Source organism: Haliotis cracherodii, unplaced genomic scaffold (genome assembly GCF_022045235.1).
Source record: "Haliotis cracherodii isolate W230 unplaced genomic scaffold, xgHalCrac1.p SCAF_17, whole genome shotgun sequence".
In the NCBI taxonomy this organism is placed as follows: Eukaryota; Metazoa; Mollusca; class Gastropoda; order Lepetellida; family Haliotidae; genus Haliotis; species Haliotis cracherodii.
In genome coordinates this window covers 8,365,382-8,392,149 of record NW_027266272.1, presented here as the reverse complement: position 1 = coordinate 8,392,149, position 26,768 = coordinate 8,365,382, and the positions used below count along the sequence as shown (strand labels likewise).

At 44.2% G+C, this 26,768-nt stretch overlaps 1 protein-coding gene across 3 annotated transcripts in view; it reads left to right on the top strand.

Moving 5' to 3' along the window:
- The first annotated feature begins 285 nt into the window (after nucleotides 1-285).
- The window catches only part of LOC139464321 (glycoprotein-N-acetylgalactosamine 3-beta-galactosyltransferase 1-like), a 28,670-nt gene continuing 2,187 nt past the window's right edge, over nucleotides 286-26,768 (top strand). The window contains exons 1-3 of one of the 3 annotated variants that reach the window (XM_071245842.1): nucleotides 286-342; nucleotides 22,445-23,292; nucleotides 25,893-26,545. In XM_071245842.1, the coding sequence (XP_071101943.1) occupies nucleotides 23,076-23,292; nucleotides 25,893-26,545 (870 nt within the window). In that variant the 5' untranslated portion in view covers nucleotides 286-342; nucleotides 22,445-23,075. Of the gene's footprint in view, nucleotides 343-417; nucleotides 615-21,588; nucleotides 21,639-22,444; nucleotides 23,293-25,892; nucleotides 26,546-26,768 lie in introns of those variants that run through there. The other 2 variants (XM_071245841.1, XM_071245843.1) reach the window with 2 other exon arrangements.

The window sequence follows — 26,768 nt, the reverse complement described above, 5'->3', positions numbered from 1 at the left end:
CTCGAGGCAAGCTGATGAATTTTCATCGTACTGTAATAAATCTCATGTACATAAACATATTGATAACGAACTGCCTCTACTAGCTGTACACAGGCAACACAGGGGGGATAATGTTTGATAAATGTTTAACTACTTGTGTAAATCTATGGGATGCCATATGGTCAAAAGTAAATCAACCGATGTATAATTTGTCATTATCATCCTTAGGTGGCCATTTTATCACGCGTTGTAAATACCCTCCGTGGCAATAAGCAGCGATGTTATCAGCGCGCGGATCAATACTCAGTCAGCGTTCTTAGTAGGATGGTCCCCTCACCTGGTCGGATATACGCCTAACTACAGGTGAGACAATAAAGGAAAGGTATACTACTTAATTACAAGCGTACCTGCTGTCACTGTCGTTATCCGCAACACATGTTGCCCGTGTAAGTGCATTCAGATTTACTCGGGTTTTTACGCCACGTTTTAATATGCCGGCCCCTTTCGTGGAGGACGGTGTGCAGCGTGTGAGGGACATTCATCTCGGAATTTATTGCGTGCACTCGCATGGCACTCCCTGTGAAGCGATTTGAAAAGTGTGGTTTATAGCTGGAATAGTCAGGGCAACAGTCAAGGTGAGTTGTCTTGGGACTTTATGTTAGAGTCTATAAAAGTGACAGTTATATCTAAACTGTCGGGCAAAAGAAAGTATACACCCATGGTTGATGGTCGCTAAAATGAAACAAACAAGAAATGGTTTCTAGTATTCGATAGAACACACACACACACACACACACACACACACACACACACACACACACACACACACACACTCACACACACACACACACACACACACACACACACACACACACACACACACACACACACACACACACACGCACACACACACACACACACACACACACTCACACACACACACACTCACACACACACACACACACACACACACACACTCACACACACACACACACACACACTCACACACACACACACACACACACACACTCACACACACACACTCACACACACACACTCACACACACACACACACACTCACACACACACACACTCACACACACTCACACACACACACACACACACACACACACACACACACTCACACACACACACACACACACACACACACACACACACACACACACACACACACACTCACACACACACACACACACACACACACACACACACACACGCACACACACACACACACACACATATATCTATCTTTCTTATATGTGGCCACGAGGCCAATAGTAAAATAACATTTCGTTGCAGGAAAATTCGTCGTGGAGCACCTCTTGTATATTGTAGCTGAACAGATGGACAGATTTTATTAATATTCAATGTAACATCTTTTTTTCAAATATCTTACAAGGACGTATACCATTGTATTGATTAAAAGACTATTTGATATTGTCTCCCAAATCGTTTTGATATCGCCCCCTTTTGTTCACGTTGTATGTTGAGTGAATGGGTATGAAATCAAAAATATTTTAGGGGGCCGTATCAAATTGCAAAGTGTTTTGAAACAAGATCCAGAGGGCAACAATCCCGAAGTTGTGTAACAATAAACACTGGGTTTAACTTTTGTGACGCAACCCGAGGTGCACGTTATTGTATACCTGTTGTATTCTATCTACCTATGAAAACCCGTGTCCCGACCACGTCGGCTCCTTATCAGCGACCTCATAACTCAGATATCGCAGGCCGTGGTAATATCCCACACTGGAAACGCCCCGCTACCTATATCATATTATTCATAACTTCCAGACCTCAACAAATTAATCATTTTCTAGCCGGGTCATGTTTCGCAGGGCCATTTTCCAAATGGAAAAATAAGAACTATGAATGTCAGTGCGTCTGTGCATATACGTCTGTCCATCTAGTTGTCAGTCAGACAAACCTGTGATAAATGCATATGTGATGCGTGTGCAAGAATAGACAGGGATCTGTCTTCGTAATCAGAATGAGTGAGTGAGTTTGGTTTTACGCCGCTTTTAGCAATATTCCAGCAATATCACGGCGGGGGACACCAGAAATGGGCTTCACACATTGTACCCATGTCGGGAATCGAACCCGGGTCTTCGGCGTGACGAGCGAACGCTTTAACCACTAGGTATATTCTCTTCACCGTTGATGTGTTCTGAATGCATGAATATACCCAATATGGCATTTTTTATATTATACAGTTGGTCCCTTGGGAGGGTAGATATATAGGTATAACAGAATTAATATTACCAGAGTAAATTACTAGGGCTGGAACGGGTAACTCGGGTACTCGGGTCGGTTGGGTACTGAGTAGGCCTCGGGTACCCACAGGACTACCCGGGCCCGTGGCTAGTCACGTTATATATATTGTTTAATGACAAAAATTATCTGAAACTCAATGGTTACAGTACAAGTCACTCATGTTCCCATTTCTTTCTGACAATGCACCCATTCCTTCTGACTTTTATAGGTTTGAATACAGATAAGACTTCACGCAGTAAACTTAAGTGTTTGCATGACCAAATCGTTTTACACGTGTATCTAAATACATTTTGCCAGGGCTGCGGTCAATTTTTTCCAAATCGGACACTTTGTACCTATCTCTAAATATCTACAGTGGGTACCCGGGTAGGGTCGGGTAATAGGGTGGTGGGTACCAGGGTAGTAAATTTGGACTCGTCCCAGGGTAAAAATTACCTTGTGACACACCATAGCCGTGTCACCCCCTGGACGCTATGACTGCATTACAAACTGACATTCTTCAGTTGTAGATAGGATTTCAATACGTCCTGCAATCTGGCTGCAACTTGCGCAGACGCTATGTCTGAGTTGCAAAATCCCCGAGAGTCTTGAACGCTATTTTCTTACACATACAATGGTGTACATGGATACATAACATGGACCCCACCCAGGAACAATATACTGACTCCGTACCCACCAGTTTTCATTTTATCCCCTTAGGCAGGGCAACAACAAGTGCCATACTTTAACGTCTTTTTGTATAACGCGGCCGGGGATCGAGCCACCGACACCTTACGCTATCCTATCCAGCTGAGAAAGGAATAAGCATATACTCCGAAACGTTGTGTTCCTCATTCTACAGAAGTTGACATTCTTAATTGCTCTCTCTTAAGACTAATGCTTATTGTTATGTACTGTGAATTTGAACATGATTTTGGGACTGGACATTTATTTATGATAGGGGAGAAGGGTTGGTTGGGGTGGGGTCGGGTGGGGTGTCATGGGAAAATGTTACATGTATTTGTTGGAGGCGGTGGTGGTAGGGAGGGAGTGCATGACAAAACGTTACGTAAAATGGGGCAAAGTCGGCAAAATATGATACAGTCTTAAAAACAATCCCATCAACCCCACATGAATCGATGATAATTATTAAATATAAATACACATTAATTAATATAAACAAGTTGAATGTTTTCTCCACAAAGACTTCCTTTGTTATTGCCTTTTGAAACAAATTGATAACTCATATACTGATGTACGTACACGCACATGCCTCGCGCACACACAGATAGCTATGAAGTCAGCTGAATGTGTCAGCTAAATACGATTTCCGTACATGGTCAAATTGGGTTCATGTGCAGAGAAATAATCATATTATTGCCCAGGTTCACGTTCAGTCACGAGCACCAGTACAGGCATCGACATACACACACGCACTTACCTACGTACGCGCACGCATACATCCACGTACGCGCATGCATACATCCACGTACGCACACGCATACATCCACATACACGCACGCATTCATAAGCACATACCTAATTGTATGCACGCACTCGAACACACAAGGTCGCTACATCCATAGATACTCAACATGACACCGTGTCATTAGCGCCGGGGAAATCTACACGAGGTATCTTCATCAAATCACAGGGGCGGTCGGGTAGCCTAGTGGTTAAAGCGTTGGCTCGTCACGCCGAAGACCCGGGTTCGATTCCCGACATGGGTACAATGTGTGAAGCCCATTTCTGATGTCCCCCGCCGTGATATTGCTGGAATATTGCTAAAAGCGGCGTAAAACTATACTCACTCACTCACTCACTCATCAAACCACACAGCAAGTCTTTGGTACGTACATACTTCGTACAGGCATGTTCTCCATTGTTAAACAACAGCGAATCCTCCATAGTGGAGTGTGACCACTAATTGCACAATGGTATTCTAATAATAATACAGTAAACTACGTCTCTAACGAGCATACTTATATCGAACTGATGGATATAACGAACTTATTTTAGTCCCGGTCATTTGCTGCATATATACTATATATATACTTATAGCGAACTACGGTTAAACGAACGGAAATTAGCCGTCCCTTTGAGTTCGTTATAACCGTAGTTAACTGTATATATAAATTCGTGAGAAGCGAAGGATTACATCAGGAGATGATGATATACCTATAAAAGCCAGTAATGAGCGACATCCTGCAACAATGAGATGGAAGATGCGGAGACGATAGTGTGGGAGGGCGCGACATCTGGCTTGCAGCAGGGCGTTCTATGCGGACAACGCAACGGCCATTGCCATTCTGGAAATGGCTTGAATATCCGGTAAATCCTGGAACAAATAACTTGACCCAGGTGTCACAAGAATGTTAAATAGTTGCGCGCCAAGACCACGTCGAAATGTATATTTCTGAAATTATTGTTTCTTTAAATCACACCGTGTATTCCACATGACACCCTGTTCCTCCTGGACTAGCTGACAAAGATAAACAGGATTAGCCTCTTAAGCCTTGTTTTGGATTTCAGATATGTCAAGGCTACTCCGGAAAATTATTATTTGTACCATGCTAGGTTGTTTTTAAAATTGTAAGCTGACATGGCAGGTTTTTGTTTGGGTCTGTTTGTTGTTCAACGCCGCACTCAGGAATATTTCAGCTATATGACGGTAATATTTAATTAATCGAGTCTCGATCGATGACATACATCAACCAAGTCAGCGAGCCTGACCATCCGATCCCGTTAGTCGCCTTTTACGACAAGCGTAGACACACATTTACAAGCATCCTAATGTTGACGTATACTTTTTTTTAAATATATAGAACTAAATCATTTGTTGACATATTTTCAACAAATTTAGTGACTTTTTTGCTGACAATTGTATTGTTTTGTTTTGTCCAACCTTCATATTTTCCTGACATACAAAATAATTATAGATTTGTCTGTGTGTTAACTTATGACGTCACATAGTTTTTAGTTCACTTCCGGCATTGTGATTCGAGGTTTGCCCCATAACTTCTGAGCCACTCATAGAAAAACCTGACCTAAAGACATTAAAATGACTCATTTTTCAACATAATCCCCTTCCACATTGATACACTTTTGCCAACGATGTTGGAGGGATTTTATCCAAATTTCGTAAAAGTCCTTCTCGTTGTTGTCCAAAAAAGGTTCTTCACAGCTGCTATGACGTCATCGTTCTAGTTGAAATGTGTAGGTTAGAGTTTTCTTCATGTTTGGGAACAGATGGAAGTCACGGAGATCAGAAGAATAAGACTGGTGCTCAAGGAGTGTTCAGAGCCAAAGTGGATTGTAGGCATGGCAACGACTGGTTTTCGCACAGGTTCATTGTCCCGATGAAAGAGAAGCTTCTCACGTCCCCTAGTTTTAATTTTATCCAGTAATTGCCCCAGTAGTGCAGCATATTACGATCTGTTTTTGTCTGGCCTTTTGTTAGATAGTCCACCGTGATGACACCCTCGGCATCACAGAACACAGAGGCCATAAGCTTTCAGCTTATCAGACAGTTTTTGACTTCTTCTTTGGTGGTGACGTCAAATGGTTCCAGTGTGGGTATAGGTGTCTGGCTAGAGCAAGAACCTTTCTGGATCAGCTTCAACCAGAGGTAGATTATTACGAAGCAAGTTATACCTGCACGTCGGTATATTAGTGAAATCTATGACGCGACGTTAAACCCAATTTCAGATCAGCTGAAAAAGTGACAGGACCACCTAAACGGAATCCCAGATCAAATGCAAAACTGACCAGGTTTCTAACCGTGATGACCATGAGTGTTGAGCAATGTTATAACTACACACCAATGTCTTACCAAATGCAAAAATACATATTGTTATCCAGGAGCACAGAGGTTGAAACGACAAGATTTCACTGAAAGTTCTGCATTGCGTTTAATGCAGATATGTGTTCATATCATACAAACACCCACTCATAGGTTAAGACGCATCATTTTGTATGTTTTTGACAATTATGAGTGAGTGGTTTTATGCCCCTTTTGATACTATTCCAGCAATACCAGCATTTACACCAGAAATGGATTTCACACATTGTGCCCATGTGGAGAATCGAACCCGGGAATCGAACCACTAGGCTAACCCTCCGCTCCTGACAATAAGGATGCAATGATGGTCGACATACTAATACTATTTGTGTGCGTTAAAACCTTGTTTGATAGAGCAAGGGATAATATGTTTTGAATGTTAAACCTTCAATATATCTGTTTTGTATCAAGACTAGAACTGTGTTAAAAGGGGGACTGCATGTACCTACCACTGGACTTCCTATAAGTCATGCCGAGGCGACGTTAGACTATAACTCACTCACTCTTATCAGTCTTTACAATGGTGACAGCTCAGTTAGGTTTTTTTCTGAAGATGTGTGGCAGGCAATTTCTTTTTTCAGCGGTCTGAAGCATAATAATTATTTCAAGAATTTTCGGGGACAATTTATTTTATAACATCCCTACACCCCCTCCCCACCCATACCCCTACCCCCACCCCCAGTTTGAAATTCGGTCCCTTAGACGGTTGATACGATATTGAAATATAAAAGTATGTTTTTCAACTTTGAGAGAAATTATGTAGGCATATTAAAAGAACTTTTATTCTCTTTCTTTCTTCTCACTTCTCTCGGCTTCTAACTTCTCTCTTCTTTTCACTCGGAAACAGTGAGTTGATTTTTTTGTGTATTGTTGCTTAGCGATATACGTCTGTCTTTGGAAATACGTTTCTGTGATTGATATAAAAAAACCTAATTGTCTCAACACATTTCAGTATCAAATAGGGGACACGTGTGGCCCAGTCGTCTAGGGCGCCGCGGTTCGCTGTGCAGAGTTGTGTCCCTTGGGCACACCAGAAACCTACGATTGTGGGTTCGAATCCCGGTTCGCCCCAAATATGTTTCTAGGTTTGTCAGCACCATACCCGTGCTCATGGGTTTCACCGAAGTGGTAAATGTCTGAGACCTGCATCATTTCGGGCTTTCCTCCCACATTAAGCTGACACGCCGCGATATAACGTGTTAAAAGCGGCGTTAAACCCAATTCACTCACTCACTCAATATCAAATATGCATATTGTACATTTGTATAATTATTTTTGTTGTTCGTTTGTTGTTTAACGCCACATTTAGCAATATTCCAGCTCTATGACGACGGTCTGTAAATAATCAAGTCTGAGTCAGACAATCCCGTGATTGACATCATGAGCATCGATCCACGCAATTGGGATACGATGACATGTGTCAACCAAGTCAGCGAGCCTGACCACCCGATCCCGTTAGTCGCCTCTTACGACAATACAGCAAGCAGTATATTCAGAAACATTAACCATTGTGTAACCCGCGTTAATGTAATTGCTGAACTTTTACGAACGTTTAACCACACAGACTAATAAACTGTTAATGTCTTTACAAGTAGTTTATGCTGTAGTTATTTGTTTACATTGTCGAGAGCGTATTATTGAGAGCGTCTAGCAGAGTCATAGACGAGCAACACTCAGATCCGGGTCAACTGGCTTCGTGGCAACCCATGTAAACAGACCGACCGTCATGTAGACGTGTGCTTTCTATATAATGTATCACCCTCGCTTAACCAGACTACCGCTTAGTCGCTGAAAATATATTTTTTTTGCAGATACAATCAACTACATTTAGATTGAAAAGGAGCCGGGGCGGTGGGGTAGCCTAGTGGTTAAAACGTTTGCTCGTCACGCCGAAGACCCAGGTTCGATTCCCGACATGTGTACAACGTGTGAAGCCCATTTCTGGTGTCCCCCGCCGTGATATGGCTGGAATATTGCTAAAAGCGGCGTAAAACAATACTCACTCACTCAAAAGGCGCCCCAATGAGTTGGGGGATTCCGAGCCTATAGAGAATCTAGACTTGCTTCATTTAAGGCTGTTGCATTACAGTTAGGGCTGGACGGAAGGGAAATAATATGGTTCGGGGACTGTGCGGCAGGCTAGCGTTTAACATTCGACCTCTTTCCAGATGAGTGAGAGTGATTGAGTGAGTGAGTGAGTGAGTGAGTGAGTGAGTTTGACTTGTCTTACTCACTGAAAATAAGCTGCACCCGCGAACAGACATGATTCTTCTTTATTTGGCAATCCCTCCACTCCTACTTCCTGACTAATAGATATTTCTTCAATCTCATGTATTAATAACGCGTTATAAAGAGGTATCTCCTTTATCCAAACATCATCGTCTCTACTCCTGGGGTTTGTGTACAATACGTTTCTCTTTGATTTTCCACTTAAGAAAAAACAGGTGTTTGCATTTTTGTTATAAAGTTTTTCCACCAACGACGTGCCAAATGTTTGGGCACGTGGTGAATGCCCCGTGAAGTATTGCCGATCACAGGTGCTCGTATCGTTGCTCTATGGTACCGCCAGCACCTACCGATTATATAACCTTAGACACATCCGAACCCTCCGATCGTTTTCATCGCTTGCACGGTACTTTGATAGCCTAGTGGTTACAGTGTTCGCTCGTCACGCCGGAGGCCCGGGTTCGATTCCCCACGTTGGTTAAATATGTGAAGCCATTTCTGGTGTCCTCCGCCGTGATATTGCTGGAATAATGCTAAAAGCGGCGTAAAACAATACTCTCTGACCATCGCCACAATAAACCCCTGTATGTATGGTATCCTTTATGATTCTGTTACCTTTCGTGTACATTATATATCTTGAAAATGAGCATATGTATTTCCAAGCCATGTCGGAACAAATGGTTGTCAAGTCTTTGATAGGTTGCCGCGACCCCGCACCAAATGAACGAAATCAAGCCGTATAGCCGATATCCGCACAGCTGTTTCCAGGCAATTTGTCCCGAATTTTTCTTGTCTGGGTTAACGAAACAAATTAATAATTCAACATGCGGGTGATGAGGTACGTCCAGCTGAACGTGTCACTTCCGGGCTGACGAGCTGTTGTATATCGTGTTTTCCCAATCCGGGATCCTCGGCATATGAGGTACAAATTTGTAAACAGTATATACATAAGATGGGCGGGTGGTTTACAGGGAATTTTTTAACAGTTTTCATGAAGACATTACAATTTTTTTTGTCAATAACATTTATTTTTTTTTACAATAAAAAAGTTCTTTAAATTTATACATATTTGGGTTTTTAGCATATGAAATGGGAACATATATTTTCCGTTGGTGTTTAAAAAAAAGGCAAAGAAAAAAAATATAATGGAACTCATCACCAACATCGCTCATGTAGCAGAGTTTACACGTTCGTTCATTGACAGGACGTTTGTGTCACCTACCTAGTTCAATAGGTACTTTGCACATTCGCAGCTCTGTCTCGTGATATGTCAAAGTTCAGCAATAAATCGTTAATTAACCACTATAGTATGCATGACGTGAAGGTGTTTGTTTTAGGCACAGTAGTGAGAATCAATGGCAATATCTCATAAATCAATTGTCTACGTGTCCAAACAACGGTTTATAATGTCGGTGACATTGTATCCCATAGCGTCTAGGTGTGCTTGCTAATCATAAATGGATTATTATAGAATGAACTGAACTACCAGGGTCAGCAAAAGTATGCCGTTTGAGATTTTGAACTCGATACAACACAAGTTGCCGAATAGTAACATGCACCCGTCCGTTTCGGTGGACACACAAGGTCCGGTTAACTCCGTTGAAAACACACACAATGTCCGGTTATCTTCGCCGGACATACAAACAATGACCGGTTATCTTCGGTGAACTTACAAACAGTCTTCGGTTATCTTCGGTGAACATACAATCTTCGGTTATCTTCGGTGAACATACACAGAATATTCGGTTATCTTCGGTGAACATGCAAACAATCTTCGTTTATCTTCATTGAAAATACCATCTATAATTGGTTATCTTCGTTAAATACACAAGCAATATGCGGTTATCTTCGCCGAACACACAAACAATCATCTGTTATATTTGCTGAAAAAAATAAAAATCTTCGGTTATCTTCGCTGAACATACAAACAGTCTTCGGTTATCTTCGCTGAACATACAAACAATCTCCGGTTATCTTCCCTGAACAGGCAAACGTTTCTACCAAACACTCTGTTCCAGTTGTAGCCATTCCCTTATTTCTTTCCGCCAGTATATAACTGATATAAAGACATATTCATGTCTAGCACAGCCGCGTTATAATAACACCTAGTAAAAATCATTATCATTCATAAGCATGGGAGTAACAGCCAGCCAGCTTGGAATAAATTAAACAAACCAGAAATTGACCGGTTTATTACCTTGTTTGCCTGTGTTCTATGTGAACAGCTTTATGATCCATACTGTTTCTGTTTAAGCCTATTTGAATAACAGACAAACAAACACCAGTAACGCCTAATGGAGACGGGTACACAGAGAGAACTTGTTTCTTTGTCAGCATTGGGACATACTGGGGGGTGAGGGTGGGGGTGGGGGTGGGGGTGGGGGGCATGTTTTACTGTTATACCTCGGACAGACAGGCCTTTTTTTGAGATTAATCAATATTTTCTCCGAAAATGCTGCAATATTAAATTGTCTTTCTCCAAATGATAGATCCTGGTTATAATCAGGTGTGTCGTATGTGGAGATACGTACGGAATAATGTGGATAACAACTTCTTTGTTATATATTACTCGAAAGAAGTTAAGAACACCCGATTCTTTTCATATTATCATTTTTATTGCACGTGGATCGAAACGCGGACACCAATGGGAGTACTAAAGAGGGATTATATTCTTTGATATTGAATGGCGTAGGGAGGCGGCCGGGGATCGAACATCGACCTTACGCTCACCAGGCAGGCGCAGTATCCACTGGACCAGGGAGGCGATCCGTGAAGTGGAAGGACCCGTGTCTAATTGTTGAAATGGTTACTTGGACCCATGTTATGTTTTGTTTGTTTGTTGTTTAACGCCGCACTCAGCAATATTCCAGCTGTATGACGGCGGTCTGTAAATAATCGAGTCTGGACCAGACAATCCAGTGAGTGACATTATGACCATTAACCAAGTCAGTGAGCCTGACCATCCGAGCACGTTAGTTGCCTCTTACAAGAAGCATAGCTGCCTCTTAAAACAAGCATGGGTTGCTATAGATCGTATTCTAACCATGTAAGCTAGCCTGACCAACCAATCCCGTAAGTCGCCTTTCACGACAAGAAACGTCTCCTTTCACGACTCGCCGCGGGTTGCTTAAGACCTATTCTAACCCGGATCTTCACGGGTGAGGACCCATTTCAACTAGATCAGGTCTATATGTCACCATGGACCCATGGGGAATCCAGGCTAGAATGGGGCCCCAACCTATACTGGGTGTAAGAGGCGACCAAAGGGATCGGGTGGTCAGACTTACTTACTTGGTTGATGCATATCATCGTACCCCGACGTCATGGATCGATGTTCACAATATCAATCACTAGGTTGTCTGGTCCAAGCTCGATTAATTACAGACTCGTCTTATAGCTGGGATATTGTTTAGTAAAGCGGTGAACAAGAACCTCACAAACTAAAAGGTCTGATATTCAACGAAGATATACTAATCGTGGATCATTCACGTGGACATTTAATCTTGATTCTCTACGTCGCCATTCAACAAATATACTAAACGTGATAGTAATGCTAAGAGTAGATTTGGGTTTGAATGTGGAGCTGAAACGTTGCGACTTCACGTGAGTCTGTATTGACTCTCACAAATGTTATATTTGGGATAACACTTGCTAAGTAAAGTACAGATTCTATTACTTTTTGGTGGGTTGGGTCCATGCGGGATTCGAATCCACACTGCCAGAGTGAAGTACCTGATCGCCAGCTGTTTCTAAACGTTCTAAACGTGTACCTTCAGCAGGTAAGCAGTTTAGTAAAGCACGTGCTTAAAAGAAAGCCAAATTTTGTCTCACAGCAGACTGTTTGTCCATACCTTAATGTCTGTTCCATAATAACACTACTCCGGTCTGTTTAGTAGAGAGCGTAGTAGGTCAAGGGTTCGATCCCCGTCATACCAAGCGACGTTGCAATATCAAACTTCTTGTTACCCTGCCTGGCGCTCGGCATGAAAGGGATAATTAATCTAGTTGAAAATGCTGGTTGGTAACAGTCATTTCAAGACGTATATGTATTCATGATTGATGCCCACTGAGAAGGGCTGATTAAGTAGCGAAGATAGACATCCATGAAGTACTATTCCTTAATGATATATGATATTCCAATATTCTTAGTCAAGAGACATTGGGATTCTATCATACCCGCCCATATAGTAACTAACCATACTCTTTACACCGTTCCAATCATTAGGGGGCCATGGTTGGCCCAGTCGTCTAAGGCGCCGGGATTCTCTGTGCATAGTTGCGTCCCTTGGGCACACCAGAAACCTATGATTGCGACTTCGAATCCCGGTTCGCCCCGATTATGTTTCTAGGTTTGTCAGCACCATACCCGTGTTCTTGGGTTTTACCGAAGTGGTATACGTGTGAGACCTGCATCACTTGGGGCTTTCCTCCCACATTAAGCTGACACGCCGCGATATAACTGGAATACTGTTAAAAGCGGCGTTAAACCCAACTCACTCACTCGCTCCATTAGGCTGTAAGGGATAAGGATGATTCACGTTTTCGTTTGGAAACCTGACGTCAGTCAGGAGGACTTAGTTCACGTTCCAAACGATGCGTCCCTCGGGTAATGTGAAAAGCATGGCGATGTTTGTTCACACACTGTTGTCACAACGATGTAAAGGTACCTCACAGCCAGATTTGGGTGTATTCTGTTACTCTGGTAAAACTATGTTGGGAATTGACTTTTTATTGACTTCAGTGTTGGACACAGCGTTTTGTAAATGTCATGTCAGACTCTTTGTGTGACAAATCGGTGCTGCTGGCGTTGTATAACCTTTATTATTGATTTTCTGAATAATTGTAAACAGAATTTCCGTTACATTACATTTTGATTTGTTACAATTAATATTTTTTTATACATGTAAAGTGTATTTTGGCCCTGTGTCTGTGTGTGTGTGTGTGGTGCGTGCGTGCGTGCGTACGTGCGTACGTGTGTTTGCGTGCGTGTGTGTGTGTGTGTAGATTGTTTTCGGAATACATATTTTTCAGAAGCCATTTTCAGAACATAAGTTTCAGCTGCCAAGCGAACAACTGTTTTGTGTATTTAAAACATGGGGTAAATTGTCCAGTATTACATTTTTAATATCAGTCAAGTTATACTTTTCAAAATGCACGTAATACTATCGGATGAGGATGAATGACGTTTTTGTTTGTTTGTAGTGAGACGCTGACGGTGCACACCCCGGCTGTTATCGATATAAAAAGCAAACCTACGCTTGTTCTTCCAACATGTATATATTATAATGTAAAGGCACACAGCCAGATTTGGCCCGCTGGGTTTCTGGGTAAGAATATACATCCCACGCAACCTATGCTTCTCGTAAGAGGCCATTAAATGGATCGGGTGGTCAGACTTCAACTTCGTTGATTACAAGTCATCGGATCCCAGTTATGTGAATCTAAGTCAATTATGTCAATCACTGGATTATCTGGTCCAGACTCGACTATTTACAGACAGGCGACATACAGCTGAAATATTGCTGAGTGCAGCAAAAAACAAACAAACAAACAAACAAAAAACACACACCCAGGCTGGATAACGATAAGTGCGTACCACTACCAGTGCTGTTGTCAGTTTTTGTCGAGAGTCATCTACACGTTAACTTATATCAGACTAGAGTTTCTACTTATTTTTAGGTCATTGTATACTTGTTTTCGCAAGGACGTTGGGTTATTGCGATGTCTTTTCAACAGACTCGGTACTATAATTCGACACTATTCCCCAATCAAGAATTTTGTTTCTCAACCGTAAATGGATAAAATCGACCATCATAGCATATAATATGTCATTTCGCCATGACGCTGTGCTCGATTCGGAAAACAGTTTTCAAGATATTGAAATATATCGTAAATCAATATATGCAACAGGTGCGACCTGTTAAGACAGAATACTTACAGAACTGTTTTCTCTTTCTGTTTTCTCTGTTTTCCTGAATATATTATATTGTGAAATGTAGGAAAAACACCGGAGTAGGTAATTGTAGTTTTATGGGGAAAGAAATATAGAGTTCTACAATTTCGCAAAATGATTCAATATTTTGAAGATCTATCCTGAACTAATGGTCAGGTGACAGTCTGACATTTATTCCGTGTGCTTCTTTTCCGAAACTTACTTATCTTTCATGGCATTTACTTATTTCAATTGCGATCAAACAAATTCAGACTATTTTAAGGAACTTGGCGTTCGGTGGTCAAATGACTACTAAAATTTGTAGACGTACAAAAGAGCGGATTCTTGAGAACAAGGACCCCATCACTGGTAAATCTGCAAATAAGAATATTTAAGAGATTCCCATTTGAAATGGTGGTCCAAGTTGAACTACACCTGTATATTAAAGTCCAAAAGAAAATTTATGAAAAAACACAGAAACACATTATTTAGGAGATCCAAACACATAAATATAACAACGCAACCGCATGTATAAACAATCCAACAAACACAACATTTCAACACTTGCAACGTAACGTCTTATTATCATAACGTCTCCGATCTTGCCAGGCCGTCTTCTGACGGTTACGGAATTAGCCAATCATGTGAGTCGACAGAAAGTAACAAGAAGACCACGTGCTGCTGGTATCAGAGCCCACAGGCACGGCTACAATGGCGTTGGCGGTTACGCGATTGGCGAAGGGTCCTGTTCTCGAGATGGGAGTAGGCTCTGCCTCTCCAATAATGACGACAGGGCAAGAATCTACAGACGAAGAGAGGAAAGCATAGCTCGTTGTCACATTCAAGAAAGTGAGTCCTAGGGAGGTGGCAGCTTGACGTTGACGGAAACTGTGACGACAGGACAACCGGAATCGTCAATATTAATGGTAAACGAACTGTTGTGAGATACTGGGATGACATGACTGGACCAGTTGCGCTCCCCTCCATTCCTTCGACAATAGCCACAGAAGAGACTTCAAGCCTTTCCAACAGGATAAGGTCAAGACTTCCTGAGCCAGAATTACGTCAACGTCTTGCCATAGCCTGCACGCTCTCCAGACATGTCACGTGTGACGTGTCACATATCAAGCATCTTCGGGACCACCAGATTCAAGTTCAAGGTCGCCAGTCACAGACAGCATCTGGCACAAACTCAGACAGAGATATGGCAACGATTCCTAAAGCAGGGGCGGATCCAGCATTTTTAAAAAGGAGGGTTCCAAAATGTAATTTTTTTCTCTCAGATAATCTTACTGCCCCCCAGCATATTAAATTTGGTTGGTTTTCAAAGAGGGGTGGGGGAAAGGCGCGGACCCCTAGACCCCCCCTCTCAACCCCCCCCCCCCCCCCCCCCCCCCCACCGGCTTATATATGAGGCTGGGTTGGTCAAATTGTTGCCAGATTGATCGTGTGTCACCGTACTCAAATAGTGTTATTCGTTCATGCAATAAGCCAGTGGTTTTTTTCTGGATTTCTATATAAACGAGCAGATTAACTCGAACAAGGATAAGTACTTTACTAAGACAAAAAGACGCTTAATGATGGGTACAACTTGTAATTAGATCCGGGGTCTAGTGGTAGAGCGTCCTCCCGGAAAGCAGAAGGTCCGGAGTTCAATCCCTGGCCGCGTCATACCAAAAGGCGTGAAAAGATGGTACTTGTTGTTACCCTGTCTGGTGCTCGGCATTAAGGGGCTAAAACAAGGACTGGTCGGCTCGGAGTCGGTACACTGTGTCTGAGTGGGGTAGTCATGTTAAACTGCGGTATGGTATCTCAGTGTGCTAGCACTATAAATCGGCATCAGTCAGGACTAGTACAAGCAGACACACACACGTGCATGCACGTCACTATATAAGTGCAATAATCTTGGACGCGACGTTAAATCCCATATTCACCTCACCTCACTTTACTAAGATGCCTCTCTGGTCACGCAGATAGGGGTAGTCAACTCAATATGGTATTGTTACGTTTCGGGAACAAGCGCCCGAATACACTAATATCTTCACGTGGAAGCACGTGTAAAACATGATCTTGTTAATTTCATGGTCGAAACTCACAACTCGCGAGCCCATGCAAACATATGGACCGTTATGACCGTGGTAAGTGACAATGTAGTGTGTTGCACGCTGTGATGTTTTGTGATATTCTTTGCTATTCCACATCAGAATGGGATCGATGGTCATAATGCAAGAAATGTCATATTTTGTGCCATTGTACGCCACGACAGGAATAGTTGTTCGTACTATCAACGGCTGGTTTTTGTGGTCCTGATCTGGTTTTCTGCCCACAGATTTAAGGCAGCTGCTAACCTCGCCACAAGACACATTTAGCTACTGTAGTTATTACAAACCCGACATTGATGTAAGGCCTGTTGATGTCCCCGAGGGGGCATGTGTGGCCCAGTCGTCTAAGGCGCCGCGATTCGCTGTGGAGTGTTGCGTCCCTTGGGCACGCCAGAAACCTATGATTGTGACTTCGAATCCCGGTTCGCCCCGATTATGTTTCTAGATTTGTCAGCACCATACCCGTGTTCGTGGGTTTCACCGAAGTGGTAAACGTCTGAGACCTGCATCACTTCGGATTTTCCTCCCACATCAAGCTGACACGCCGTGATATAACTGGAATACTGTTAAAAGCGGCGTTAAACCTAACTCACTCACTTACTCAGTGGTCTAGTGGATAGAGCGTCTGCCCGGGGAGCGGAAGGTCGGTGGTTCGATCCCCCGTATAGTAATATAAAAGAATCGGATGGTACCTCATTCCATGACAGATTAACTATAGTATTATGAAAAAATGGATGGTCCTTAACTTCTTTTGAGTTGTATATAATTGGAACCTTGCTGACTTAGGCGTCAACGTTATACTCTTTGTTTGTTTGTTTGTTTGTTGTTTAACGCCGCACTTACGGCGGTCTGTAAAAAATCGAGTCTGGACAATCCAGGGATTGACACCATGAACATAAATCCACGCAATTGGGATCGATGAGATGCATCAACCAAGTCAGCGAGCCTGACCACCCGATCCCGTTAGTCGCCCCTTACGACAAGCATAGTGATCAGTATCATGAGATAAGACATGCACAAAAAGCCCTGCACATCCACAAATGTATCTGAGTGTATTACTTACTAAAACGACCATTTATTGATTAATAACATTGAGAAAAGGTGCAGTTATGACTGTTTATCCAAGTGCTGTCTAAACACTGATATGCGGTATGTCAGCATATGTTCCATGGTGAAGGCTATTGATGTTGAATCGACGTGGATGTCTCATTTTACCACATAACTCTCAAAACAACGTTGGGGGTATTCGAAAATGACAGATGATTACAGAAATACAAAGAGGTATCGAGTGAGAGTAATGGTAAACAAAAACACGAAGGACTAGAGGTAACATGGCAGTCTGGTCCAGCCGCGATTATTTACAGGCCTGGAATAGCTGGAACACGGACGCACGCACACGCGCGCGCACACACACGCGCGCTCAAGCTCGGTACCAGTAAACTCAATTCCACTGATGGCATGAACGGGATATGAAATGGGGATCTCGTTTAATATCCTGTAGCCCTAGTCGATTTTATTTTGCGCGGCAGTATGATAAATTGTAATAACCAAAATTAAAATATGTTATTGACGTATTAACAGATAGTTTGCACAGGTGTGTCTCAACGCGTGCCTACGGGCAATTAGATGTTGCTCCAGGATACGCAGCTGCGCACAATGGCCATACTTGGAATCTGAAACCTGTCTTATTGTGTGGTTATTATTACACCTATATATCAAACATTGAAATAGACCGCGTAAACACAGGAGACACTGCATGGTTCAATCGGAAGGTAGTGAAGCTTACCTTCATTGTTGTGGAGCTATCTCCAAAATCGGCTACATTGACAAAATGACTTCAAAAGACAGAGTATGCCATGATAAATTGACTACAGTAATATGGTAAATCTATTCAGTCTTTAGGGAATAGGGCCAATGTGTCCCTTGTTTTCCGCCAGAACCCCGTGTTTGTTCCCAGTACCCCGTCTCTGTCTCCAGTACCCCATGTTTGCCCCCAGTACCCCGTGTTTGTCCCCAGTACCCCGTGTTTGCCCCCAGTACCCCGTGTTCGCCTCTAGTACCCCGTGTTTGCCCCCAGTACTCCGTGTTTGCCCCCAGTACCCCGTGTTTGCCCCCAGTACCCCGTGTTTGCCCCAGTACCCCGTGTTTGTCCCCAGTACCCCGTGTTTGCCCCCAGTACCCTGTGTTTGTCCCCAGTACCCCGTGTTTGTCCCCAGTACCCCGTGTTTGCCCCAGTACCCCGTGTTTGCCCCCAGTACCCTGTGTTTGTCCCCAGTACCCCGTGTTTGCCCCCAGTACCCCGTGTTCGCCTCTAGTACCCCGTGTTTGCCCCCAGTACTCCGTGTTTGCCCCCAGTACCCCGTGTTTACCCCCAGTACCCCGTGTTTGCCCCCAGTACCACGTGTTTGCCCCAGTACCCCGTGTTTGTCCCCAGTACCCCGTGTTTGCCCCCAGTACCCTGTGTTTGTCCCCAGTACCCCGTGTTTGCCCCCAGTACCCTGTGTTTGTCTCCAGTACCCCGTGGATGTCCCCAGTACCCCATGCTTGTCTCCAGTACCCCGTGTTTGTCCCCAGTACCCCGTGGATGTCCCCAGTACCCCATGCTTGTCTCCAGTACCCCGTGTGTGTCCCCAGTACCCCGTGGATGTCCCCAGTACCCCATGCTTGTCTCCAGTACCTCGTGTTTGTCCCCAGTACCCCGTGGATGTCCCCAGCACCCCGTGGATGTCCCCAGTACCCCATGCTTGTCTCCAGTACCCCGTGTGTGTCCCCAGTACCCCGTGGATGTCCCCAGTACCCCATGCTTGTCTCCAGTACCTCGTGTTTGTCCCCAGTACCCCGTGGATGTCCCCAGCACCCCGTGCTTGTCTCCAGTACCCCGTGTTTGTCCCCAGTACCCTGTGGATGTCCCCAGTACCCCATGCTTGTCTCCAGTACCCCGTGTTTGTCCCCAGTAGCCCGTGGATGTCCCCAGTACCCCATGCTTGTCTCCAGTACCCCGTGTCTGTCTCCAGTACCCCGTGGATGTCCCCAGTACCCCATGCTTGTCTCCAGTACCCTGTGTTTGTCTCCAGTACCCCGTGTTTGTCCCCAGTACCCCGTGTTTGACTCCAGTACCCCATGTTTGTCTCCAGTACCCCGTGTTTGACTCCAGTACCACGTGTTTGTCCCCAGTACCCTGTGTTTGACAGCGGTACCACGTGTTTGTTCCTACTACCGCGTGTTTGTTCCTAGTACCCCATGGTTGTCTCCAGTACCCCGTGTTTGACCCCAGTACCACGTGCCTGTCCCCGGTACTAGTGCTTGTCCCCAGTACCTCGTGATTGTCCCCAGTACCCCGTGTTTGACAGCGGTACCACGTGTTTGTTCCCACTACCACGTACGTGTTTGCTCCCAGTACCCCGTGTTTGTCCCCCGTACCCTGTGTCTGTCCACAGTACCCAGTGCTTGTCCCCGGTACCCCGTTTTGACACCTGTACCGCGTGTTTGTTCCCAGTACCCCATGTTTGTTCCCTTCTGTCTGTCCCTTGTATCACGTGTTTGTTCCCAGTACCCCATGTTTGTTCCCAGTACCCCATGTTTGTTCCCAGTACCCCATGTTTGTTCCCTTGTGTTTGTCCCCAGTACCCCGTGTTTGTTCCCAGTACCCCATGTTTGTTCCCAGTACCCCGTGTCTGTCCCTTGTACCACGTCTTTGTTCCCAGTACCACGTGTTTCTCCCAGTACCGCCTGTTTGTCCGTAGTGGTCCGTGATTGGCCTGTCGGTGCACTGTCTGTGTCTGTTTATAGTTTCGCTGGGTAAAACACGGTGAAACGCCAATGGCCTCCTGATATCTTTCTATTGAGCTTACTAGCTTACTTTTAGACTTACAGGATGGGCTTGGGTGTACCTGTAGGGTGTACCTGTAGGCGTCCTAACGAGCGTCATGTAAACGTCAACGTAAGGCAACATGGCAGATTTGGGGATGGGTCTGTGATGATATGGTTGGATCAGTATGACTGCCAGAACGCAGAACGTCAATGGAAGAGTCACTGGACAGTACTACCGAGAAAACATACTGGCGTCAATACTAACTGTTGCGTCAATAGTTGTGGACTACGTTTTGTCTTCAAAGATGATAATGCTCGTTCCCAGTGTAACTGACATCCTCCAGCATGCAATGGTCAGCCATGTGTCCTGACCTTTCCCCCACAGAGCATGTCTGGTGAATGACGGGGATGTGTGTACGCCGATGTCAAAGGTTACCCGAACAGGGTCAGGCGCAGCAAGAGCAGTGTGGGAATGATGTGTGAACCCCGTTTCTGGTGTCCCCAGAAACACGTCTTCAAACACGTGTACAACATGTCTTCCCGGGTCAAGGGAGTTAACTGACTTTAAGTCCCAGTTTCCACCCTTGCCGAACTAGGCTGAAATGTCTTGGCTCGATAGTAGCGCCACCAGTGGCTATTACGAGTTATGTCCCTTCTATGTTCTCCCTACTGACCAATCAAGTTCCACCGGTCAGATCTCTTGCACTTGCTTCCAATCTCATTAAAATCAGACCTTAGTTTTCGCTACCGCTAAACAAAGATCTGAAGACATCCTATTAGGGGTCACGTCAGAACGACCTTTCATCCGACTAATCAGAGCGTCGCTTACCAGGTTATGAAAGTGACAGTCGGAATGTGATTTCTATTCATGCAAACTCGAAAACTTTAACATGGGGTATTCCGAACGATAGTTACAGGTTTAACGACTGAATCCTTACAATCTCGACCATCTATCAGCCATTCCAGAATGTTGTTTTGTTCAGGTTTCAAATATATAATCGAGAATTTGTCAAAATATGTTTCGGAGCGTAGTCACCAACTTGAAATTAGTGCCGTAAAGCACGAGAAAGCTGCCTTCTGATTGGTCATTCCATTGGTCGGTCAAAGTTCGATGTGACCCGTAATATGTCCTCAGATCTTTGTTTAGCGGTAGCGAGAACTAAGATCTGATTTTAATGAGATTGACTTGCTTCAGACAAGATTGCGTCACCCAGTCAAGACGATTTCATCGATAATAAAGAGAAAAACGTTGACGTCTTGAATTGTAATCGCCGCTCACTGATATTCCCGCAACATGGGCGGCCTGTCAAGACCAGAAAAGCAATTTATTGGTAACTATAGCAGCGTACGACTTCTGGGTACCGTGACACGCCCTATCAACGGGATCCATTAAGTCGCACCTTACGGAAAGCATAGGGATTCATTCATTTTAACCTGAATTCGCCACCATGTGTTTTCCATGATCAGGTGTCATGTAGGTGGTATTTTCTTATATCTACCAACCCGAGGCAAGGGAGGTTACTGGAATATGGAGTTATATTTTGGCTGGACTAACGAGTTTATGCATTGTCCAGACGAAATCGCGAAACGAAATCGACATCCGGTTCGTAAAGAACATGGCGGGTGCCGTGCAGATTTCGGTCGATTGTAGGATTTGCAAAACTTGTCAACTGGGCGTCGACGGATATTTTCCAAATCTTTTCGCGTTTTTAATCCACGTGCTCAAGTCATTTAATGCATTTCTCGAGGTAAGACCCGTTTTGACATGGCGCCTACATTTCTTTAAACAGAAGGGGCATAACTCGTAATGCCCACTCCTGGCGCTTCGATCGTGCCACGAAATTCCTGCCAAGCTCGGCATTGGTCGAAACAGGACCATTCTGGGCAGGTAACTCCCTTGCCCCGAGAAGATGCTTGTGTGTGTGATCAGGTTCTCTGTATGTGATAATATGTTATATCTACCTACTTGTGTCTTTGCAGCAACCCATGCTGTAAAAGAAGACCATGCTTGTCGTAAGAGGCAACTAACGGAATCGGAAGGTCAGGCTCGCTGACTTGGTTGATGCATGTCATCGTATCCCAATTACATGGATCGATGCTCATGTCTTCAATCACTGGATTGTCTGGTCCAGACCTGATTATTTACAGACCGCCGTTATATGGATAGAATATTGCTGAGTGCGGCGTTAAACAACAAACAAACAAACAAACAAACAAAACTTGTGTCTTTGATCTGAGTGAGTGAGACTACATTTTGACCATATCTGTCTTTCGTTTCAGATAACCATCACTACCAACATTCGATGACAAATAACTAGCTGGCCACGAGCAACCTTCTCACCCACAGACTTGCTCCTAGAGACTCAAGACGACTTTCCGGAACCGGAAATGCATAAGCAACGACACATGTTGTAGCTGTGGTGAAATAACACTGTCACGTGTTTTGATATAGAGCCCATGTACCATTGACGGTGATAGGTAGTGTACCAAGAGACGTTCTAGAAATATAAGCGAATCTGTGTAAATAAAACATCGTGCACTGACTGCAGCCGAGAGACCTTCTGCAGTTGTACGCGAACCTGTGTGTGAAAAACACCGTAGACTGCAGTCTCCGGGTATGATACGGTCGTGCAGAAGAAGGCATCGTGAAAACCCTTGATAAAACCCGACGCACAATAAAACACCGAAAGTCTATGTTGGAGGTAATATAGTTATTCGCTGCTCAAAGAACCAAAAGACCAAAACAACATTTCGTTGGAGGAAGGCAGTAAAGGTACACCCCATGTGAACTCTCCTTAATCATTTTTGGCAGATAAACGTTAAAGAATTAATTCAAGAGAGAATTGGTCGATGGATATGTTTTTTTCCTTTTACCGACGTCTGTGATTGTGAAGAAAACCATCTCTCCACGATGAAGTACATTAAACGTTCCAAACTCCAGTTCGGTGTGGGCCTGACATTAGGTTTTGTTATATCAATAATATTCTTTCAATCTGGGATTGTCTACAAACCACATGTGCGAATACCTCTTGAGGTGGACACTGGTCACGTGATCGGGATGTCCGGCTTGGACCTTGCGAAACAAGGACCCCACGGGGGACAGATGAACGACTCCCGCGTCCACCATGGTAAGCAATCCATCACGTCTTATCGGGACTGCATGTTTGTAAGCCCTGTGCTAAATAACAGATTTTGCCTATTTTGATTTAGTAACATTTCATCCAAATTTAATCCCAGGCAAAAAAAGGAGAAACACATGCTAGGTAGAATGAATATGGATAAGTGTAATGAAACAAAAGTCACAAGAGAGAGAAACACTTTGACATAAGACATGCTTTTGTTTTTCAGCTTGAAAATTTTTAGCCAAGGACACGTTTAAAATTGAAATTATAGCTGTCCAAAAACTTAACAACAAACCAAGTTCGTTTAAAAAACCACATATACGTTTAAAACGTCACACTGAGTATCCAGAATATCGGCAAAGTTTGGGCTCCAATAACTTGCGGTAGCTTGTGGGGCCTTTACACAGGAGGGCGACCTTTGTGCCTCCCTTGTGCGACCATAAAATGTGCCAGGTCGTCGTTGGAGGCTCAAAGGAGGCAGAATTGTTGCCTAGGTCGTTCCAAGGTGGTACACGGGAGGTTCAGACATCGCCATGGACGCCGTGGTCGCCTTGAATTTTTTAACATGTTCAAAACAGTCGCACAAGGGTCGCCGAGGAGGTTGCATCCTCAAAGGAGGCAGAATGGAGGCACAAGCATTGCCGTTGTTGCAGAATAAAGGCACGGTGGTCGTCGAATGGTCGCCAGGTAAAAGATGCGTTCTGTTGCAAATTTTTCCCGTCAATCTAGGCGATGCTTCTGCCTCCCTTGTGCCTCCTTTGGGCGACCAACAGCGTGCATTGAACGATGACTGTGGCGACCTCTGTGCCTCCATTCGGCGACCACGACAACCCTTGAGACACCATGGCAATGCTTCTGCCTCCTTTGAGCTACCTGTAATGCCTCCACAGTCTGCCTATAAATAGAGGGTTTGTACCTGCAGTGTTTCACTGTGGTTGCAGACGCTGAACAACTGCTGGAGCAGTTACATAGAAACATGATTTTCTGTGTTCAGGCGACCATTGAGCGTCCTGGCCAGTTTTTGATCGCTCAAAGGAGACACAAAGGTCGCAGCCCTGTGTAAAGGGGGCTTTGTCGCAGTTTAACATGAACAGCCCACTCGGAGCAGTATACAGTCTTTGTTTTATCCCCTTAATGCCGAGTGCAAGGCAGGGTAACAACAAGTACCATCTTTTAACGTATTTTTGGTATATTGGGACCAGGAGATCGAACCACCCTCCTTCCGCTCTCCGGGCAAACGCCCTGTCCACTACACCAAGAAGGAGGTCCTCAAAGCTTTAAATCACAGGGGCATTCTTGTGGTCATTGTGGTTTCGGCTCATGCTCCTCAGGTCTATCCTTGGAGCCACTGGCTCCCTTTGTTTGTCATCACCGTGCTTGTAGGTAAGCACGTGATTTCGAACCTCTCCCCAAGAAGCGAACATTCTGTGACGGAACTGAAATACTGTTCACAGATGCATGTACGTCGCTATGTAAGTGTGTTAGTGAGTTAGTGAGTGAGTGAATAGCTGTAGTCACATCGGCAATAGTTCAGCCATATCGTGACTAAATCAAGATATACAGTAATAATACATACAGTTTGATTATAAAACCTGTCGACAAAGGACAGTATTACAACTAGATTATCACAGATTCTAAAACTAGTATGGAACCATTAAAACATATCACGATAAATACCAGTACATCATAAAAACGGGCTGTAGATCGCCAGCAACCAAAGTAAGGACATCATACAAGGGACCACGGGGACTTGCGGTACATCTGCTTCCTGCATGGTACCCCAGCAGGATTTACACCATCCTTTAGCGGCGATAATCGTCAAGTTTAGCCAATATTAAAACAAACTACGACTAAAAAGGTAGAGGGAATAAACTTACTTCGAATGATGTGGTCCTGCATATCCTCTCAGGGGGACAGTAATGTTACAGTACTTCATCCCCCTTTGAGGATACAGCCACTAACAATCTCAGTTACAAGTTAAACACTACTGATACAGTAAAATGGTTACTGTACACAGATTCAAAATTTATCTGTCAGTTTAATTTTTTTTAAAAAGCAATGATCATGCACGCGACGTTAACCCAATTTCACCATCAATATATAAATGAAATGTTTAAAGCCGCGTTAAACCAAACACACTCACTCACCAAAGGAGATATAACTGTTATCATTCATTCATTCAAAGGGGAAAGGGTGGCCCAGTCTTCTGAGGCGCCGCAATTCGCTGTGCATAGTTGCGTCCCTTGGGTACGCCAGAAACCTATGATTGTGAGTTCGAAATCCGGTTCGCCCCGATTATGTTTCCTGGTTTGTCAGCATCATACCCGTGTTCTTGGGTTTCACCAAAGTGGTAAGCGTATGAGACCTGCATCACTTCGGGCTTTCCTCCCCAGTAAGCTGACACGCTGTGATATAACCGGAATACTGTTAAAAGCGGCCTTAAATCTAATTCATTCACTCACTATCCTACATTATTTAACAGGATTTTAAATCCAACGATAAGAAACAGGTAGTATCTGAATATGACTTGTTTCACTTTCCGAAGATAATTACATACTTTTTCCTCACACCAGATACGATTTATTTTAACACCCATTCTCTTGCAGACGACACTTCGATAGCCGATAACATGGCCAAAAAAGTCCGCGTGCTCTGTTGGGTGATGACTTCACCGACCAACTTCCGGACCAAAGCGGATGTTGTCAAGGAAACATGGGGACACCGCTGCAACATCCTCTTATTCTTTAGCTCCGTGGTCGACCCCCACCTCCCGACGATCGCGCTCAACGTGTCGGAAGGCCGGAAACATCTCACAGCCAAGACGATGCAAGGTTTCAAATACGTCTACGACCACTACTACGACCAAGCCGACTGGTTTATGAAATGCGACGATGACACGTACGTCATTGTGGAAAATCTGCGATATTTTCTGTCCACCAGGAACACGTCTGAACCGATATACTATGGTCACCATTTCCACACCATAGTAAAGCAAGGGTACTACAGCGGAGGTGCTGGCTACGTATTGAGCAAAGAGGCCCTGACAAGGTTTGCTAAACGGGACCCAAACATATGCCGGGAGGATGGAGGGTCGGAAGACGCCGAGATAGGGAAATGCATGGAAAAAATAGGAATCAGTACCGGTAACTCCACCGACGCTCTTGGAAGATCCCGTTTCCACTGTTTCTCGCCAGATACGCACGTGAACGGCGGGTTCCCCAAGTGGTACTACAACTACGTGAAGGGTGGGCCTAAGCAGGTCAGTAGGTCATTGATCTTTTCGTGTCAGATTATTACACCATATATGTCTTCGGGTTTTGGGGGAACGGGTGGCTTAGTGTTTTAAGCCCCACAATTCGCTGTGCAGAGTTGCATCCCTTGGGTTCGACAGAAACCTATGATTATGTTTCTAGGTTTGTCTGCACCATATGCTTGCCCGTTGGGTTCATTATGGACTCTAAATATATCGTATTAAGTGTCCA